The following is a 22,086-nucleotide window of genomic DNA, read 5'->3' on the forward strand; positions in this document are numbered from 1 at the left end:
ATGAAGTGGCTGTGGTTGAAAAAATCATGGCCAAAAGAGAAAGAATAGAATTTGGCATTTTGGATTTGGGAACCGATGAGAATCTAACGCAGACCACATCAGCAGGAACCAGTGGGCACTCACGTTACAAATCAAATCCAATTGTTTAAATGTATTAAAGCAATTTATCCGTTTAATTCAGTTACGAAACTCTATCACCCTCATCTCATTAACAGATGAGAAGTTCAAATATTTTATGCAAATACCAAATTCATGGTTTCACCTTCATATTACCATTGAAAAAAAATTAATTTATTCAGCTAATTTTAATTTTTTTTTAAAATGTATCTTTAAGAAAAATTATTTAAACAAACTATTTATTCCCGAGTATTGTAAAATGATTTTTTAATGATGTGTTAATAATCTATTGAATGTGTCCAACACCGCTAATTTATTTAAATTTTAAAATATATATTATAAAAAAGCTTCTTTAAAACATTAAAAAAAATATATATATTTATTTTTAAAATAAAAGAAACACCGAAGAAAACATAAACCGATAAAACTAAAAGTACTTATTTTATTTTTTCAAAAAAAAAAAAAAAATTAAACAAGAGTGTATCCATAATCCATCTCCACCGAAGTCTTTCTTTTGTTCCCTGGAACACCCCGGAAGTGAAAACTGAAGTAGGAAGCAATAACCTTATCCATTAAGTTAAATTACGAAACCACCCTCACCCTCACCCCCTTAACAAGTAACAACAGATAACGCAGAGTGAAAGGAGAGGTTGAAAAAAAGCGTTGGATGAAACCATGATTGCTCTGAAAGGCATTCACGCTTCCTTGGGTCCCACGCGCACGCTGCACCACGCCGCCAGACCTCCCAACGCGAGGGCTTCGGTGTCGTGCAAGTCGAGCGAGTCCGACTCTGATTCCACAGCCGAAGGGAATGCTCAGAGCCAGGAGCTTCTGGCGCAAATCGCCATGCTTCAGACGCAGAAGGTTCGCCTCACCGATTTTCTCGACGAGAGGTCTCAGTATTTGAGCCAGTTCGGGGAAGAGGCTAAAGCCGAGTTCGACAAGGTTGGGGAGGACGCGCTTAAGGGATTGGATGAAGCTGGTGCCAGAGTATCTCTTCTTCTTCTCTTCAATTGCTCATTCTAACATTCTTCCACATGTTACTCTTATGTTCATTTTTTAACTTCATAAAAACCTTAAATTATTCTTTATTTAAAATAATTTCGAGGTTTATAATGAAATTGAGATATGAAATAAATAAATTAAGTAGAAATTTTAATTTTAAAGGAGATGTAATACTACTAAGGTTTGAAGAGGGGAATTTTGAATTTTCATTTTTCTCTTTAGATAAATTTTTCATGTTTTAATCGATGAGTTTTGGTCGGAAGACAATTGAATCAATTCAATTTATAAAAATATTAAATTAAATGAGAAATTAAATGTTTTAGAAGAAAAAAAATACAATATATTTTTCAATTGAAACCGGCGTGAGTTGGATCTAATAGAAGTGGCTAATCTCCTATAACATGGGCCAAAGTATGAATCCTTGTTAGGAGTGGTGTTCACCTTTAATATTCGAGTGTGTTTTGAATAGGATTGTCTATGAAAGAAAGTACATTTGAGAAAGAAAAAAAAAATTGATAGGAGATCAAATCCCACGCAATTCAAATTAGAGGTATTGAAAATACGATTAAACCTTATTTTTATTATATGCTGAAATAAGGTAATTTCATATATAAAATCAAATCAAATCAAATCATTGCAGAGTAAATATCAATAGATAATCTCAAATGAAAAATGCAATTACAAAATTAAAAATTTAAATAAAACAATAGACCTAATACTGCATATTTCAATCTACATTTGGAGAAAGTATATTGAAGCAAATTTTACTTCAACAATGACCCCTTTTACATTCATTTGTGATTAACAGATAACAGCAAACATAGAGAGCCAGATGCTAGAATTCGAGGAATCTACTGAGCTTAACAGACAAGAGATTGAGGAGAGTGAAAACAAAATAGTGGAGTTTGAGGGCCAAATGGAGAAGGAGCGAAACGAAGGGCTATTCTTCAAGAACCTTGATCAGAAGGCACCTGTTGACAAAGCCAAAGCCAAGGAGGATGTGGAAAAGATCAAAGATGTGAAGAGAGAAAACAATGGTAGCAAAACCAGGAAAAATGTTTACCTCTTCTTCATTGGCTTGCTCACTTTTGGAATAGTTGATTCTGTTGCCTCATCCTCGGGTGCTGATTGGAAAAGAGTTGCAATTCTTGGTGGTTTTCTTGTGCTCTTATTTTCTCTGTTCATCAATGAACAAAACAAGGACAACAAGAAAGACTAGAAATGAAGAGCAAAAGGGTCAACTTCATTTCTCATTGTGATCAAATAAGAACTTTCTTGGGGGGAAGACATTGTGAATAGTAATGGCTGGTTGAATATATGGCCCCAAGTAAGAGCTTACAACTTGGACTTGATGCAGCAATCAGCTTTTGCTAGGGCATCAACTTCAGCTGATATATTGGTGATATCACCATAGTGTGTCCAGAATTTGGGGATGAACTTAGTTTTCATGAGATGCTGCATAAATGCAGAATTTCTTTAAATCTTATGTTGATGCAGAAAATATATATATAGCTTTCAGGTGCATCATCGTCGTCGTCATCATGGCTATTTCAAATGTGTATTTAGAAGAACAACGTGTCACTGTCTTTTTATCATAGTGTCATCATATAAACAAATATTGTGAAACCATAACAAGTCAAGGTCAAATATTCTATTGTTACAGATTAACAAAGACGCGTACTGCATGGAAACCGAGCAGTTTAGTAATTGAAAAAATAAGAAATTCTATGGTACCTATTTTATTTGAGAGGGTACCGGTATAATTTTATTATATTTTATATTTTTAATAATTTATTTAAATAATATTTATGATATTTTATTTTTTAAATTTTTAAATTATTTAATTATTTTATTTGTATTTTATATATTTTAATTTATTTGTAATAATATTATTATATATTTAAATAGTTTAATTTTAATAATTTTTTAAGTATATTTTTATCTTTTTACTTAAAATTTTTGAATTTTTATATTTTAATTTTAATAATTTTTTAAGTATATTTTTTTAATTTTTAAATTATTTAATCATTTTATTTGTATTTTATATATTCTAATTTATTTATAATAATATTATTATATATTTAAATAGTTTAATTTTAATAATTTTTTAAGTATATTTTTATCTTTTCACTTAAAATTTTTGAATTTTAATATTTTAATTTTAATAATTTTTTAAGTATATTTTTTGTCTTTTTGTCTTAAATTTTTAAATTTTTATATTACAATTTTAATAATTTTTTATTTTTATTATTTATTAATTTTTTATTTTTTTAATATTTTATAATATTATTAAAATTTTATAATTTTAATCTCTATAATTTTATCTTATTTTATTTTATAAGTATAATTTAGATTATTTATTTTATAATTAATTTTTTAAATTTTTTATGAGTTTACATAGAAAAATGTATTGAAACCCCTCAATCTTTGAGAGTACTATAGCAACTCCCTTAAAAAATACTTAAAATATATTAACGTTCTCTTTTATCTCACGGGCATCCAATTTTTCTTTTTTCATAGATTTTAATAGTGATTAATTTGTTTTTTTAAAGAATTTTAAATGCTTTGATATAAGATGTATTGTTTTCCTAAAAAAATTTATAAAGAATTTAAAATTTAAATATTTGTAAAATTCTTTAATAATTTATAAAGATGTAGAATTTCAAATTCTTATACAAAAATAACAATTTGAAAAATTCTTTTTTTTTCCTTACCTCCATTTCTTCCTTTTCAAAATCAACGTAAAAAATATTAATGATTTTTTAAAATTATTAAATATTTAAATCATTTTTTAAAATTATTAAATATTATCTAATAATAATTTTTTAAATTATTAGTTTCATAAAATTAATATTTATAAAAAAATTGCCTAATATTTAATTTTATAAAATTTAATTTTATCTACAGTGAAAGTTAAATTATTTTATTTAAATTAAGAATTTAAAATCTCAAATATTTGAATTGACTTACTCAAAAAAAATAATTTAAAAAATGATGACATTTAAAATTAAGGTAATTCAAATTTTAAGAATTTTAAATTCTTTAAACTTTAAAATTCTTTATCTAAACGCGTTATTAAATTCTTATCAAATCATTGTTATATTCTTTATTCATCTTGTATTTTCTTTTACACACGACGGTTTTTTTTTCTTTTACACACGCTTTCTCTTTTCTTTTTTTTTCAGGAGTGTAGAACTACTTACTAAATTCTTATTTTAACCATCTTTTAAATGGTTAAAAGAGTTTATTTTATTCTTTTTCTTTTCTTTATGCATAGGACGATTTCACATTTTATAGAATATAACTAAGTAAAAAAAATGTGAGATAAATATTTTTTATTTTAAAATAATTGTTAGTATAACAACTTAATAATGTTAAGGTACGTAACAATTTGATGATCTCGGTAAATATCAAATCTAGCCCGAGCTATGAAATTACCATTTTAAATCCCGTATGAAATTAGCATTATAGTCACATGAACCAAAGCAACTCCTCATCTTAAAGGAAAACAATTCATAGATAGTTGAGTGTTAATTGACGCTTAGAGTGAGAAAGAGAAGTATAGGATTGATAAGGTGTATGATGTTATAATAAGAGGGAAAAAAAATATTAATAGAATGTTCTTATACTATTAATAAAGAAGATTATTTCATTTGAAGTACATAATTTTTTAATAATTTTATTTTTATAATTATCTCTCAAACTACTATTTTTCTTTTTACCATTTTTTTAGAAACTACTCTTACAACTATACTTACTCAAAAGTTTTTCTATTAATTGGTTAATTTTTAATTTTAAAAAATATAAAATGTCTTTTTTACACTAATAATATAGAAAGGTGTTCACGTAACATTACTCTATGTAGTTGCACTCTTCTCTCGTTATATCACATATCAAATTCAAAATTTTCTCAATAGTTCTTTGTATCGTCTATCTAGTTACACTATTCTTTGTATCGTGTGCCAAATTCATCGTGCCACGTACCAAGTATCGCAATATCAAATCACTTTCCTTGTAGTAATAATGTAAAAAGTGATTAATCATGTATCTACACGAAGTGCATCTCATACTGGAATCATGGACTTGGAATGTGTTTATCCCGTGCGTGTTTGCTTCGGCTTTTGGATCTTCCACGTAAATTTATTTCAAACCATGGAGAGAGAGTGAAAAATTACGTTTATAAATTCAAACTAAACACACACCCAATCTTTTTATGTAAATGTATAAATGCTAATCATGGGCCATGCCTGATAGGTACTTTAGCACTTTAGCCAAGAAAGACAACAAAAACACGTATATAGAAAACATTTGTCCCCTTTTGGTTGAGTAAGAATAGGTGTAGATATGTCTGTCAGTGGTCACTGTATCAATTGGGAAACCAACCAATTAACAGAACCCATAGCACTCTAATTGGGCTCTCACCAAAACTCTTGTTTCTCAAACAAAGCCCATTAACAAGAGCAAGAAGAAAAAGTAGGATAAAAAATTGCTTTAACCTATTAGAAGCCTGTAGAAGCATTAACTTGAAGCATAATCACAACTGTGATGAGTATATTATAATACTATTACCATATTAATTGTAATGGCAAATTCTGAAAGCTCCATGCACTGAAGCATCACCAAAAACCCAAATGCATCCATTTAAAACCTTCCATAATGGTATTGTGAATTCCTCTGCAACTACATGTAGAGCTGCAGATAATATACCTCTTAGCCAGGAGAATGAAGTACATGATCACAATGTTATACATGGTAAATCAGGCATAAAGCCCATGTGCAGAATCTGATATCAAAATCCAAGAGCAATGTCATTCTTCTTTCTTTGTCATTCAACAATCCCTATTTGATAAGTTCTGTTTTCTACCCTATATCCAGCATTCCCTTCATTTTATGTTATCCATATCTTTCTGCTCTATATAGGATTATTACAGGACATAGGGTGTTTTTGGTTTAGAGTTGAACGTATAAAAAAATTTATTCTATGACAAAGCAACAAAATATTGCTTCCTTATTTTGAGTCAGGGAAAGTGTGAAATCCCGTTTGCTTTACTGCAAAAGGGTTCCAATCATGCACATAGAAGTTGGAAAGCAACCTTTGATTCAAATTTCTCTCCAAAGAATTTATTAGTATTGTCAAGCTTTTAATCCCCTATTAAGGAGTCTAGAATTGTTCTAAATCCTTTTAATACTGAGTTTCATTCTTACAAATTAAAAACAAAAAAAAAAAAAAAAAATTTCAATCCCATACACGTGGGATCAATTTACATTAAGCATACTTTCCCATCTCTCACCACAAAATCTCTTCTGTCTCTTGAATTTTGGTTTGACACAATTCAATCCCAAAAGCTAAAGCTAGCTCATGAGAAGCAGGTTGTCCAAACCTTCATAGCATATGAATCTATTGTCAACATGAGATTTCAACATCATATCTCCTTATAAAAAAAAGCTTTTGATCCAACCAAATTACCTGCGCCGCTCAATTCATGAATCAGATAACTACAAGTGGCAACCTTAGTGCTTTTCTTTCATTTTTCCTCTTACTGTCCTATATCTAATAAACTTACCACATTCTTAAACAGCACATTGTCCCATATGTAAGTTATAACATTTGGACAATCGACCTCCCATCAAAAAATCTCCCATATTTCATCAACCTTCAAATCTTACAAGAGTGGAGTTGTAGGAATAGTGGTTGGTCACTGGAAGAAGATCCAAATGAACGTGATTCATTGAACAATCCTGTCCTAAATTTCCATGGCATATTCACGTTGTAGCTAGCTAATGAATATATACACTGTACAGTGAAAATATTGTCACGTGCGTATATTAACAGTATAGTGTAAGTGCATGAAATTGAAAGTTGATAGCTAATAATGCATATGAATAATGGATATTTTATCTAGCCATGTGTTCGGATGAGGAATTCGAAGGTACCTCGAGTATCGATTCCGGCACGGCAGCATCCAAGGGATTGAACGACGAAGGTGGAAATAATTTGCAAGTACTCCACTCCAACATCTAAGTCACTAAAAAAATGGGCTGAATAACAATGAGTCTTGAGAAGATGTGATATTAAACCTATAACTCATGTCACTACTTATAGTGAGAGAGTTATTATTTTACATAGATAAATTGTTATGGAGTCTTGAGAAGATGTGATATTAAACCTATAACTCATGTCACTACTTATAGTGAGAGAGTTATTATTTTACATAGATAAATTGTTATGGAGTGTATTATATAGTGTGTTGCGTCATATGTGGATTGTTAGATTCTAAAGTTATTATTTAAGACGTGATAAAATTGATTTTGACGTGACTAAGTCAGTTTTAATGTAATTAAATCTGTTTAAGAGTGATTAGGTTAATTTTAATATCACTAAGTCGACTTTATCAAGTGTAGATTTTTCAAGTGATTATGTTAAAATATTTTATATATAAATCAATTAAGATAATATATAAGATTGATTCAAGACTTTTCTAGGACACCATCCAAAACTCAAGAAAAACTACCCTTTAGTATGTACATTTTACCTTGGCACAACAACATTTGGCTATCTTCGGAGGTTGTTGCATATGTTGGCTTGTGAGTTGAAGTTAGTTAACACTTAGTTACAGATTCTCACTGCTTCATGTTAAACAGGGCAAAGCTCATGTAATAGGACCACTATTGGATTATCTTAAAGGGAGTGCTTGATGATCCCTACAAAGTACAAAGTAAAGGCCCAAACCAAGGAAGCGAGGAAACCAAAGTGCTCTTTCTCCCAAGTGTAGGACACTCGAGAAAGCTCCTCTACATTAAATTAAATTTAAATTTAAATTTGTCTCTAAATATAAGTAAAGGGAGTATGGCCTCCTACTTTTTTTTTTTTGGGTTCAATGATGTCTTTAATGGGCTTTCAGAGAGGAAAGTCTTTGTATCCTTCGTTTCATAGAACTTTTCAGCTCTGAAATTGCCAGCCATTGATTATTAAAAAAAATAACAATCACTTTGTTGCAAAAGTCATCACATTTGCAAGACTTGTTGCACTAACTGACTCGAATTTTTTTTAGATTCTTCAAAAAAAAATATTATATGTAAAATTAGTTCTATTATTACCCAAATGGAAAAATGACTTCCATATTGAGTGAAACGATCAAGTCATTTGATGTTACTAAGAATTAGTTTCAAGGAAAAAATAAATTAAATTAAAGAAGTAAAATAAGTCAAATTTTATGTTAGTTAAAGTCAAGTTTTGTACCTCAAATTTTTTATTTTTTTGTAAATTGCTTTATTTAACAAATACTTGGTCTAAGCTAATAATGGAATAAATATTACAAATAACTATTATCAATTTTTGACTTAATAATTTCATAATTAATAGCCTGTTTAAGCTGGTGCAAGATTAGTTGGGCCAAGTTATTGCCAAGAAATATATTTATAGAAATTTACCCACTCCATGAAGAACTATATTTATATATTTTTTAATCAACTACCAATTTGATCTTCTATGTATTATTTTTTTTCTCATAAATAGTTCAAAAAATAACATAATTGTATTAGTAATCCTGACATATTGAATATTTATCAATTTTCTCTTATTTGATATATGCTGTAGCTATTTATGAACCAATATTTAAAGAGTTTATTGATATGTAAAGGATTATTTAACACGAGTTTTAATACTATTTTTTTTTCAATTTTAAAGAACAGATTATTTCTAAGATTAATCGATATATTTACCCACAACTCATTTTTCTCACTTGATAAAAGAGAGACAAGTATAGCATTGCTGACAATTTTCTTTTGATTCAGAGTCCATTTGCATATAGTCTAAAAAAATATTTTTTTTTTAGAATTTTTTGATTAAAATTAAGAGTATTTTTTTTAATAGAGATATTCTTAAAGTTTTTTTATACTTATATCCAAACATGTTCTTAGTTAAGTTAAATATGCCATTTTGAGATATGATCCTCTATTTTTCTTTTTCTTTTTTTCTCAGAAAAGCTTTTCTTCTTACAATTTTTTTACACTACCCCACAACCCTAATTCTTTTCCACCGTAATTTGCTTTCTTTATCACCGAACTTTCATTGGAGCAAGCAGTGACATGCATAGATGTTTTCCTCCTAACTTTTTTGACTTGTGTAGCAAACGCGGTGATAATGGAGCTTGCTTTACATATATTGTATTGAAAAGAGAGAAAGCATCAAATATAATTTTTGGTAATTGAAATGGGGAAGGATTTTATTCCTTCAATATCCTGGTGGGTCATGCATTGATCTTACATCTTCAGCAACAATCATTAACTTGTAATTTATGTCTAGATGATGGGATTTGAGCTTCATACAGAGTTTAAAGTGCTTCTTTTTTGGACTTATTAGTCACTGCTTTCCCATGTTGCTAGACATATTTTTCTTTTCCTACGTTAGCATGTGGAATACCAAGTAACTTCAGTAGCCAAAACCATTAAAGTTGAACAAATGTGTACGACAAAATAACGAAAAATTTTCCCAATAGGGTAAGATACATGGATCAAACCATCATGATTGAACAAAATCGGGTACCGAGATAAATAACAAATCTACGAACAACTTTTTTAGGTTAATATGGAAAATATTACTTTGAGGGAATAGAATAGTATTTAATAATTGTAGTATTTTTTTTAGAACGCCGTGGTAAAAAGTGATGACTGAATTAACAACGGAGAATGGATTGACTGGTAAAAACTGGAGTGACAATTATAAACCACAAACCATTTTTTTTAAAAAGAAAAAAAGAAAGTGATTTTAATTTTGTACCAAATAATGATTTATGTTTTGGATATTTTATGTAAAGTAGAAGCTTTTTATTGAAATTATAAATATATATATATATAATTTTCATTTAAATTTAGTATTAACCTTTTGTATTTTCCAAAAACCACTTAAAGTAAATTAAAATAATAATAAAAGCTATTAAATTTCCTAAACTAACCATAGATTTAATTTCTTTTTCAATATTTTACTTTTCAAATATTAAATAAGCATACTAATTTTTAAAAATAAATAAAAATGTTTCTCGTCAAAAAAAATTTGACAAATGGGTCGAAGTCATAGTTTCCAAGGTGCGAATTATTTCTAACGTAAATTTTGTATCATATCAATTATTATAAAGAGGATATATTTTGGTAATCACTTTTTTGTTTTTTATTTTTTAGTAGATCATTATATCCCTTAAAATATAAAAGAAAAAAAAATATTTTTTCTAAATAATTATATATAATTTTTAATATTTATTTGTGTGTAATTATTAGAAGTACAAAGTGTCTCAACCCCTCTAATCGTTAATAATGGTATTAATTTAAGTGAATTTACACATTTTATTTTTACAGTATTTTTAATAGAGTTAACCACCTATATATTATTAGTGTAAAGTTTTTTTATACTAACAACCAATTATATCTTTTAATAATGTCATGTCAGTTGCTTATTTAATAAAATAATAATAAAATAAGTAACTTTAAAAGATATCATTGGTAGCTAGTATAAAAAACTTTACACTGACAGTGTATAAATGATTGACTCTTATTAATAACGTAAAAATTATTAATAAATTTTAGTATCATATTCTTAATAACGTAAAAATTATTAATTTACACCAACAGTCCATATCAAATTAAAGGATTAAAGTCTCTCTAATAATCAAATTAAGCACCACTTTTACAAACAGATTTTGGAATCAAAACACAATATAGATTTCATATTATAAATGTAAGAAGATTCTGATAAATCCTGGGTAAACTCACCATAATAGTTTAATCTTTAGAAAACCGGTTTCCAAATTTATAATATAATCCAAGTTTAAGATTTGTAATCCTCTCATTCCTCTATTTTAAACATAAAAAATAAAATAAAATAAATAAAAATATCAGATTTGAAGTGCATTTGATTTTCACATGTGAAAACGCATTAAAATACTCAAAATACAATTATATATAACTTGGAGCTTAAATACTTTATGATATAACAACATTGACGAGTTGACATAAATAAACACATAAAAGAGGATAAATTATGAGGTTGGACCGACAAATCTCACATACGTAATTGTTTGTTTAGTAGGGACCGACCCATATATTCTGCATCATTTGCCTTTCCCTGTAGTTCTCCAAGGTCGGCAATTCCCTTCTTACAAAACCTGTTTGGGGCATCCAAAATCTGTTTCCCTCAATCTCTGCAGAACAAAACTTGTCCCATGAAATAATATTCTAATACCATTGAAAATTCCCAAAGAATCTCAACTGTACAAGTTATAAATAAAAATATAAAATTGCATTTTGGGCTTTACAGTTAAGACTATTGTATGATCTTAAATAATATAAAAGTTCAAGAGTTTTTTTTTTATTTTCTTTTTTGAAATCACATGTAACCTCATGGGAGCAACAGTTGCATGTCTAATGAGGGGGGTGTGCAAGTGCATTCTCTTGTTTTAAAAATATTACGTATAAATATTTTAAAATTTTATGTCTTCTTGCCCTAATTTTATATATTTGAATTTATTATGATTTCTCATTCCTTTCTTGTGTATTGTTTTTTTATTTAAGTATTTGATTTGAAGATCTATCTTTTTTTTTTCTTCTTCTTCTATTATTAGTTTTTTTCTCTTAAAAGTTTCTTTTCAATTCTCTATCGTGTGTTCCTTTTTTTTTTTTTTTAATTAGATTGTCCACTCAAATGTTACTGGAAAGGGAATCAGGTTTGATTTAATTAAGTAAGTGCATGTTTGGAACCATTTTTATGAATGACATCCATCCAACACCGATTTCGCATCTAATAAGGCAAAATCTTGAAACAACTTCTTGTAAGTTTGCCTTTGACGTTCAGACTTGAGTCTAGTAGTGTGTTTGGAAATACGTTTCCACACATTTAATCACGTCCGTCCGAGATCAAAAACGTGAAAATAAGAAGTAAAAATTTTTTACTTCTCCATTAATGTGATTTTCAAACGTGTATCCAGACACACTCTAGGTTGACATGATGGAATACGAATAAGACACTAAGAATGTTTCAATGACAAAGTTTTCCCTTTACTTATTTAATAGAATATAACTAAGGAGTACTTGTTTTGAGTTATATTATTGCATTGCTAATAATCACATTCTCATAATATTATAACTTAAAACATTATTTATGAGAATTTTTAAAAATATGTTTCGTCTGATTTTAACATTTTTAAAATTATTCTTATAATTTTAAAATAATTAAGATAAAAAAAATATGCGTTAAAATAAAAGTTACAATAGAATTAAAAATATCTTCCAATAAGACCAATACCTAGAATTTTTTTAAAAAGTTAAAACAAACAATAATACTACATTTCCAAATTCACATTAAAGGAAATATTTGATTAAAGAAAATATCTTTCAAATATGTAAAACACATACGTTCTAAAATCCAAAATCGACACCACAATGATCGTTTACTTTCAAAGTGAAAAATATCAAAATTGATTTAGACTTTATTAAACATGATTTTACTAAACATATATATGTTATATTATTATTAAGTAAAATTAACTTTACCTCCAAATATCAATTTAATAAAATTGATATAAAAAATAATAATAATAAGTTGGATTAAAAATCTTGCACCATATTTTGCATCAAATTTACTTTCAAGATAAAGACTTCTAAACATAAAATCATTTCATTTCAAAACCAAATTAAATTAAAATCATTTTCACAACTCATTTTGACACACGATAGATTCACATTAGATCATCCAAAATCATGTTAAGATATCAACTTACGTTACTTTAAGTAAATGTCTATATGTTTGATCCCGAATTAAAAAAAAATGACTTTTAAGTCCAAAATTAGTTTAAACAACTTTTGCAAAATTATTGTACTAACTACTAACTTCAATTTAGAATAGAACATTTAAAAACAAATCAATTCACATCAAAATCGATTTTATTCAAAATAAACTTTGAAAATTCAATCTGATAAAAGCTAACCACACGTTGCAAAGACACATTTCTCATTTCCCGTTCCATATACAAAATGAATAGCTCAAAATATTACATGTGAAACACAGTGAATACCACAGAGAGCAGTTAATCACAATATTTCGTGAATAAAAAACCAAAGAGGCATGCACCTGCTATGCTTTCTATACCAAAATAAAATTACATTTTGCACCATCAAGGTTCAGTTGACGTTGACCTAACATACCAGTAGCATTAATATTCCTCTAGTTTCAAGTCAATCAGTAGCTCCAACACAGAATCTGCAAAATTGTTCTTCTTTTACAAACATGGAGGGCCAGCTTTCTGCACTCTTATCCCTATATATTCTTTTACTCTTGTCTTGTTCCTATTACCACCCTCCTCATGTTCATTTTCTCGGTAACCCCAAATGCAAGTGTCTTAATCTTCATCACTCCAACCCCACAACAATATTACATAGTGGTCTCTTTCCACATCAGTGAAAATGTCGTAACTTCTCATAATGGAGTGTACCCTTAATGCAGAAACGCCAAAAGGTGTTAATACCACCTTTGATAAGTTGAATCTTACACAACAGAGATTTTCAAACCTCTAAATTTTCCTTAGTGGACATAAATATGTTGATATGAGTTGATGTTTATGGGGCCATGGTCTGGGATAAGTCACATGTAATAAAGTTTGGTTAATTGATGCCAAAGGGAAAAAGGATCGACCGGTTATGTTGTACTCAAAACTATAACTCATGACAAAGAGCGATTGCAGGTGGCATGAGCCCCACCATGTAACCACTTTTGCAGGAATATAAAACATGCCAAAATTCAAGTTAAAAATGCTCCCAAATTATGAGCCTTCCGATCTCACGCCAATCACCAAAGCTTTTGCAGCATAAAGACAGAAAAAGAAACCATATCAAGTCCAAAGGAAAAGCATATTTTGAGTGGCGCCATGAATCTAGACACATGTCCATTCTTTTTTCTGCTAAATTGAAAGGGCATGAAGGAAGAGATTTAACATTTAAGCCACTATTCACTACCGGTAGCAGCATAGAGCAAAAGAAGGAACACAGAGAAAAAACTCTGGTTATTAAGAGTAAACCAAAGAAGCATGACGAAAGAAAAATGCAGGGTGCCTTAACCAACCAACCATTAAGAATAATAATAGTAATAATAATACATAGGGCATGTGTGGTTTACACAAGAAATGCAGAGCAAAATTAACAACATCAAACCAAAAGAACACCTTATGGACCTTCTTCTTCCATGTGAATTCAATACAATCCAAGCACGCTTCTTGCAATGGAATGTGCCTGATTTGACCTACTTTTCACAGAGCCATTTCTCCTGCTTCCCCTCATGGGAGTCAAGTAAAACCTCAAGAGACCATTGTCAATGTTGTTAGGAGAATACCTTGCACTCCTATTCCTTTCCAACACAAACTCGTCCTTCCCCTTCTTCCCATTCCCATTCCCCTGAACACTACCATTCCTCCTGAAACCCCCAAAGCCCCCACCACCATTCCCAATCCCCTGAGCATTCCTCCAACTCACACTACTATTGCTCCTCAACACCCTCCCATTAAAACCACCACCACCACTTCTGCCATCGCCACCCCACGACTCCGAATACGACCTCTCCACCCCATTCACCCTGCTATACCTATCCTCATCCTCGTCCTTGTTCCCGCCACGCCGGTGAATAAACCCCCAAATGCTCCACCGCCACCGCCGCCCCTTCTTCCCTCCCTTCCTCCCATCCCCATTCTCAATCACACCCACATCAAACATCTTCTCAGAACAGCAATCCTCCCTCATCGAATTCGACCCGAATTCTCCACGATCGCGATCATTAAGCCCCATCATCCTGACTCCTTGCACATACTCCACCCCAGCACCAGCAGGAGCCACCTTAGCATTAACATTCACATTGACATTCACATTATTACTCACACCACCACTCCCATTACTCAACTCATCCACCTCCAAACTAACACTCTTCCTAACCGAACTAGACCTATCAAGACTCTTCCTCCTCCTAGAACCCGAATCAGAGTAATACTCCCTAGTCTGTGCACTCCCACCAGGGACAGATTCATCCTCATTGAAACCCTCCTCCACGGGAATTTGCATATCAGTCCTCACCACATGGTTAATTGGCGCCGGTGCCACCGGCACCGATGGCACCGGCGCATCCTCGACCACCGACAACATCGTCGGCATCCTCGGGAGGGCGGCAGTCCTCCCGAGGATGTAACCATCCCAAGACGCCCGCGGCTCCTCGATCGAGTACCGCGGGTCGTCAAAGGACATCCGGCCGGCGTCAAGCGAGAACCGGCCGGCGTCGAGCGAGAAGCGGGGGTCGGTGTCGCAGGAGCGCCGGCCGAATCCGTAGTCGGCGATCTCCGACTGCGTGTCGCGGAATTGGCGGCCGATCGGCTTCTCCACCGGCAGCGCGCTCCGCCGCTTCTTGGCCTTCTGCTTCTGGCGCCACTTCTGCAGCTTCTTGCTGAAAACCGAGGCCGCGGAGAAGAAGCTCCCCGCGAGGTCCTTAAAGTCGCGATTTTTCTGCTGCTTCGCGTGGGAAGAGTCTTGTTCCATGTGATCCTTCATCGTCTTAAACTCTTCTTCTTCCTCTTCCTCTTCTTCCACCACGCCAAAAAGCTCTTCTTTTTCTACTTTTCCTTCTTCAAGTTCCTCGATTTCGTTCACATTGGGCTTGGGCTCCTCCAAAGCCCTAGTCTCGTCTTTGTCTTCTTCTTGCTCCTGTTGTGGGGGGTTGTCGTTTTGCGGTGGGGGGTTGTCGTTTTGCGGTGGGGGGTTTAGGTCTTGGTGGAAGAGGTTGGAGAGGGTGTTGTTGCGGACCCTGACGTCGCAGGATTTGCGCTGGGGCTCGAAGGAGGAGGAGGGTTCGTTTTTGGAGGCGGAGAAGGACTTGGTGCGGCGGAGCTCGGGGAGAGGGGGAGGGCGGAAGAGGGCTTTAAGGGCGGCGGCGGCGGCGGAGGAGGGTGGCTTGCGGGGGGAGGGGGTGGTGTTGGGGTCGAGGAGGGCGAGACGCTCGCAGAGGCATGAGGGACAGAAGCCCGTGAAGTTCTCGTCGGGGTGGCGGGGGCAGGAGGTGGAGGGCCGGTGGGGTTGCGGCGGTTGGGGGGGATTCATAACCGGAAGTGGGGAGTGGAGGTTCGGGATTTGCTCATGTTATGAAATATGAACGAAGTGACAGAGTGAAGATGCAAGAGTGTGATGTGTGATATGTGATGTGTGATGTGAGTGAGAGAGAGAGTGTGTGTGTGTGTTGATAGTGAGAGGATGGATTGAAGGTTGGTGGAACTGTTTGGTTACGAGGGACAGGGAGAGAACAAAAGTGGCGTGACAGAAAATTAAGGTTTATGCTTCCTTCTCTGCTCGTATAATATTAATAACTATAATGTGGGATGTCAAATAAAATATTTGGATTTTTTTAATGTCGAATAAGATATTTGGATTAATGGATGGATGGATATGCAATGTGTGTTCCTGTCATTGTTGACAAAAATTATGAAAAGGAAAATGTAGGGTCCGGTACTATGCAAATTTCCAACTTCTCCCTGCATTCAAATGTGACTATATTATAAAAGGGAAAGGAAGCAACGACAATTATTATTATTAATTAAAAATAAATACTGGTAAGGATTTAAGTTTTTGTTTACTTTCATGTCAAAAATAAGTCTTTCTTTATTTAAGTTATCTATAGCTAATATTAATGGTAAAATTGCTCCATTTTGGACGCGAAACCTTAGCAAACAAATACTATTTTGCACTCAATATATTTTTTTAGTGCCGCCAAAAAATTCTTTTTTAAAATACATTATTTATTACCAATTTGGAATTTCTTACTATATTAAAAGTGTAATTATATTTTAAAAGAGAGAATGTAGTAACAATTACTTCCTTCTGGACTAAATTTGATTTTTTAAGAACTTTTTTAAACATATTAATTATGAGACTCTCATTTTTGTTTTCCTTTTCTCTCCCTCACTCTCACTCTCTTTCACTTGTTTTCTCCCAAACTCTCTTCTTCCTCACAAATTCTCTGAAACTTGGGGCTAATTTCTTTTCTCTCTAGCTGAAGTCGTGAGTGAACAAGGAGGTTCATTCTCTCGGACTTGAAGCCGTTCGGAGCTAGCTGGGTGCGGATTCTCTTCTTCTTCCTTTCTTCTTTCTGGAATCTTTGCACCGAGGTAAGGGAAGCTAGGATTCATGTCGGTTGTGTGAAAATGATTTTAGTAACTCATGGATGGTTTGATGATTTGATGAATTTGGCTAAGATTGAAGAAAACTCGTTTTCAGGGTTTTCGGGGTTGGGTGAAAATTCGGGGTTTTTAACGATTTGTGGTTGCATGTTGTAAAAGATGATATTTTTTAAATGTTGGGTGAAAATGTGATGTTTTAGGCCGATTGCATGTAGATTTTTTGGTTGTTTATGCAGGTTTTGAAGAAATTTTTGAAGTTTGAGGGTTGCTGTTGAGTATCACGCTGAGCGCAGTTCTTGGTGCCAGGCGCATGACCACCAGAGGGCTCCATTTGAGCAAGCCCGCCCGGCGCAAAGGGTGTGTGCGCCGGGCGAGCTTGAAAATGCGAGCCTTTAGATGGCCCACGCTGGCCGTGGTAGGACCGTGTTGGGCGCAATATCAGTAAGTGACATTGCTTGTGGATTTCTGGTGTTGTGCCGGGCGTGACCTTGTCTCGCCGGGCGTGGAGACTCCTTGGGAGACTCTACTAGTGGTGGCGCCGGGCGTGACCTTGTCTCGCCGAGCGTGGAGACTCCTTGGGAGACTCTGCCAGTGGTGGCACCGGGCGCAATTGGTATTGCACCGGGCGTGAGACCTTGGGGAGGTCTCTGTCTACCCTACGCCAAGCGTGGGTTTGGCACGCCAGGCGTGTGAGACCTTTTGAGGTCTCTGCCTCCTAGCACGCCGGGCGCAGTTGGTATTGTGTCGGGCGCGTTTGAGCCCTGATGCTCTCTAGTTGGGCCACGCCGGGCGCGACCATGAGTGCACCGGGCGCAGGTGTGGTGTTATATTTTATGATATTATATGCTGGTAGATGTTGTGAAATGTTGATAAATGTTGAGAAATGCTGATAAATGTTGAGTTATGCTGAGCTGAGCTGTTATTGATGAATATTGTTGAGCTGAATGATAAGATTGTTGTGTGGTGAATGATTAATGTTGTTAATGACGTAAGGCACTGTTGTAGGCCGTAAGGCTGAGCTGTTATAGGCCGTAAGGCTAAGTTGTTGAAGCCGTAAGGTTGAGTTGTTGTAGGCCATAAGGCTGAGCTGTTGTAGGAGATCTCCGAGGTGATATGCGTGACGATGCATTGTGTGTTTATTGCTGTTATTGCCAAATGATGTATGTTGTGATATATTATATGCTGATGTTGTTGAACTAGATGATATACGGTTAACTGTAGCTGATTTCAGTTCTTGTAATTATATGTGTTTGTATAGATTCTTTTCACTAGCTTACCCTTTGTTGTTTCCATGTGGTTTGGACTGCGATGATCATACTATGTATGGGAGCAGAACATGGATAGGCTGGTCTTGAGGCAGGTCTGCAGTTGGCAGAAGAAGTAGATTTTGATGTTTTGTTGTTTTAGCCACTAGTTTGGCCATTTTGGATGTAATTTGTTTATTCTGATTTTAAGCCCCAGGCTAAACCTTGTATTTATATATTTTAGCTGCTTATGTATATATATACATGTCCTTATCTATGTGGTGTTGTGATGTGTTGTAAGCTGTGTGACAGCCAGGCGGGTCGTTACACTAATAAATATTTAATTTATATTAAATAACTTCATTTATTACTTTATAATTTTTTGTATTATTTTCAATTATTTTAATTTTTCAATTAATAGGAAAGATACATCGAATATAGAATTTTGTTTGCTCACTTAAAATTCAACATCTAGTTCCCCTTATTTTCCCACAAGATTGGAAAATTTGTATTTTATATTTGTGTACAATTGAATTTTTGGATTTCCGAAATAATATAAACTCTATTTGACTTGAACTTATTCTAAAAAAAGAAAAATATTTATAACTGTTTCGTTAAAATAAGGATCGAATTTAATTTTTTTTTTCATTTATCACAAACTTTATGACTAAAGTCAATCCTAATAATTTCTTCATATATACTTGTGTATGTAACATTCCAAAATTTTAATAATGAAAAAAATACATGAACTCCTTTTTTTAAGAATTGTACTAAGTACGTATAATAATTATATTATATTTTCGTACTATTATTAGTAGTAGTATTAATAAGAGGATTAAATATATTTTTTATGAGTTAGGTATATTAAAATATATTATATAGGAAAAACACAACTAAAAACTAGTAACAAATTAATGAGTTAGTTATATTTAAATATATTATATAGGAAAAACACAACTATACAATAACAAAAAATTGGAAAACACCTACAACAAACATTGAAATCAATGTTAAAATGCCAAATAATTAAAACACCTCAATAATTTTCATCCAGGATTTCATAGTCTTTGATCTATACAATTTTATTTCCTTTTGCATATACAATAAGTGACTATCTTGATCTTATTGTCATTGTCAGGAATGTTTTCAACAAATTACAAATTTTAGATGCAAGTCAAATGTTTTAATTAAGTTTTACCTTCATATAATTAATCTTTTTTATTTTAATTTTTAACTATTAATTTTTTAGTTTGAATTTATAATCAATAATTTTCAACATATTACTCAGTGATAATTCATTCATTACTATTTGTCAAATTAAATTAAAAAATATAATTTTAAAAAAATAATTACAATAATTACAAATATTAATTATAATATTATATAAATATATATTACACACATTAAATAAACTTTTAACACTTTTAATAGAATAAGTAATACTATTTTAGTATTTCAATTTATAGAAAATAGTCAAGTTTATTAATATAAAATTAATAAAATATTTTTTTCAACATCTTACTTATTAAAAAATAAAAGTTTTCAACGTGGTTTCATATTTTAAAATCCTTTCAAATAACTGAAATAAGTTATGAATAAAATCAAATAAATTAATTTTGTATTAATATAGAATAATTAAATCTACAAAAACATATTTTTAGAAGAACAAAGAGAATTAATCCTTAACCGGATGTTCTTATAATTTTATCATTATTTTCATTAATTATATATATATATATATATATATATATATATGACACTATTTTTATAAAATTAATCTTTATATTGATAACAACTCGGGTGGTCACTACACTAAATGAAATCACTATAACTAGTAACAGAAATTACTCAAATTAGATTTATTAGAACATACAAAATTAAAGAAAGGAATATGTCATACATACATATATACACACAAATTATATATATATATATATATATATATATATATATATAATAGTGAATATAAAAGTAGAATACCCATATTAGTATAGACAAGTTATATACATATATATATATATAGTAATTTCAAAATATTCTTATGTCCTAGTGCTAGTTGAACATAACTATACAAGCTATCGCAGTAGCATCGGCACCAACCAAAAAAGGCATTGCGAACCTCCAACCAGCAACTGCTCCTTCAGCCTATTCCTGATTTATTTCCATATAACGTATGATTATTATAGTCAAAATTAGAATGGAAACAAAAGGGTAAGTTAGAGTTTGAAAACATATAAGTATAGTAAATAATTATATAACCTACAACATCATAGCAAAACATACATGAAAGTCAAACACTCTAAAGCAACACATGTATCTCATTCACACCACATAAACCAAGACACCCATCAATGTATATGAATATGTCACAACATACATCATATGCAAACATCTCAGCTAATGTGTCATCATGCATTTACCTACGGAGATCTCCTAACAATATGAGTAGTTTAAATGACTCCACTATACTAAACCAACCCAATTATTTTTGCATCTGAAGCGTCAACTCAATCAAAACAAAATGAGATACCAATCTCTCGTCTAGTTTCTTAGGTCTTGTCAATTACGCTATGAAAGTCTAATTTCATCGTTAGGAATAGTATATTTAGGTATAGATTTACCACGACCTTGACATGCATTATCAAATCTCATATAAAATTCGCCCACTAATTAATTATCTTAAAGGAATCACACAACTTTTTCAGATACTTAGTTAAAGGTTGTAACCCTTGACCTTCTACCTTACTCAACTACTAATTAAGGGCCTAGAAAAGACATCAACACACCTCAAAACCCACTACAAGAGACACACCTAGTCTGTGACACCCTCTACCCCGCATACCATAACACATAATAATAAAATTTGAATAACATAACATTTCATAATTAAAATATCAAACATGTTCAAATAGAGAGTACCACATCCATAACTTAACAAAATCAGCGGAAATTACAAAGAAATAAAACTAAAGTTTCCAAAATAATTTAATAAAAACATCTTAATCTAATCCTGTCTACACCCGATGTCACATGTCCTATCAGAGCAAATCCCTATATAGAAGCCTAAGCTTCATCACCAACATCTTTAGTCTCATGCTGATGATAACCTGTAAGGCAGTCAAGGAAAACAACACAAGAAAAGGGAGTGAGAAACATTTCACTCTGGCTCACAATGTAGGAATATACACCGGATAGTCAAACACAACAAAATATATATAACACAGATAAATTAATAATAATATCACATCTCACTCATTCAAGACATAAAAATATCAATTTATTATATAACATTAAAATGCACATGGATGGACATGGACTACATTTTATCATGCATGTGGTGTCAATAACATATCACATGGCATATTGCCGCTAGCAATACACGAAGAGTAGTCTAGGAGTATATGTTGGGTCACACTATCTACGCACTCTCACTAGAAGGACATACTACCAGAGTCTCGTAGGGATAGCTAAGTCGCGCAAGATACATCCCATGCACACAATGAGCGAGACTGAGACTTACAAACCGAGTT

At 32.0% G+C, this 22,086-nt stretch overlaps 2 protein-coding genes and 1 long non-coding RNA gene across 3 annotated transcripts; 1 reads left to right on the forward strand and 2 right to left on the reverse strand.

Annotated features, from left to right (window-relative positions):
* Positions 1–637: 637 nt before the first annotated feature.
* On the forward strand, positions 638–2,757 carry LOC109789415 (uncharacterized). Its single transcript, XM_020348359.3, has 2 exons — positions 638–1,107; positions 1,931–2,757. Exons 1-2 carry the CDS (start codon positions 793–795, stop codon positions 2,339–2,341), a joined length of 726 nt encoding a protein of 241 aa, XP_020203948.1. The 5' UTR covers positions 638–792; the 3' UTR covers positions 2,342–2,757.
* Positions 2,758–6,216: 3,459 nt separating this feature from the next.
* On the reverse strand, positions 6,217–8,080 carry LOC114915159 (uncharacterized). The gene is made up of 2 exons (XR_003803087.2): positions 7,057–8,080; positions 6,217–6,916 (listed from the first exon to the last, which is right to left on the reverse strand). It is a non-coding gene; the product is annotated as an uncharacterized LOC114915159 (long non-coding RNA).
* A 6,138-nt stretch (positions 8,081–14,218) lies between these two features.
* Positions 14,219–16,481, reverse strand: LOC109789416 (protein OCTOPUS-like). Its single transcript, XM_020348360.3, has one exon. It carries the CDS (start codon positions 16,237–16,239, stop codon positions 14,356–14,358), a length of 1,884 nt encoding a protein of 627 aa, XP_020203949.2. The 5' UTR covers positions 16,240–16,481; the 3' UTR covers positions 14,219–14,355.
* Positions 16,482–22,086: the final 5,605 nt, after the last annotated feature.

The sequence above is a fragment of the Cajanus cajan genome, chromosome 3, assembly GCF_000230855.2.
Source record: "Cajanus cajan strain Asha chromosome 3, NIPB_CcT2T_4, whole genome shotgun sequence".
Lineage (NCBI taxonomy): Eukaryota > Viridiplantae > Streptophyta > Magnoliopsida > Fabales > Fabaceae > Cajanus > Cajanus cajan.

Bases quoted from the DNA above. Each gene is read 5' to 3' on its own strand.
- LOC109789415 (XM_020348359.3), top strand. From the start codon at position 793: ATGATTGCTCTGAAAGGCATTCACGCTTCCTTGGGTCCCACGCGCACG. The intron at 1,108-1,930 runs GTATCTCTTCTT...TGTGATTAACAG, and splicing joins TGGATGAAGCTGGTGCCAGA to ATAACAGCAAACATAGAGAG.
- LOC109789416 (XM_020348360.3), bottom strand. From the start codon at position 16,239: ATGAATCCCCCCCAACCGCCGCAACCCCACCGGCCCTCCACCTCCTGC.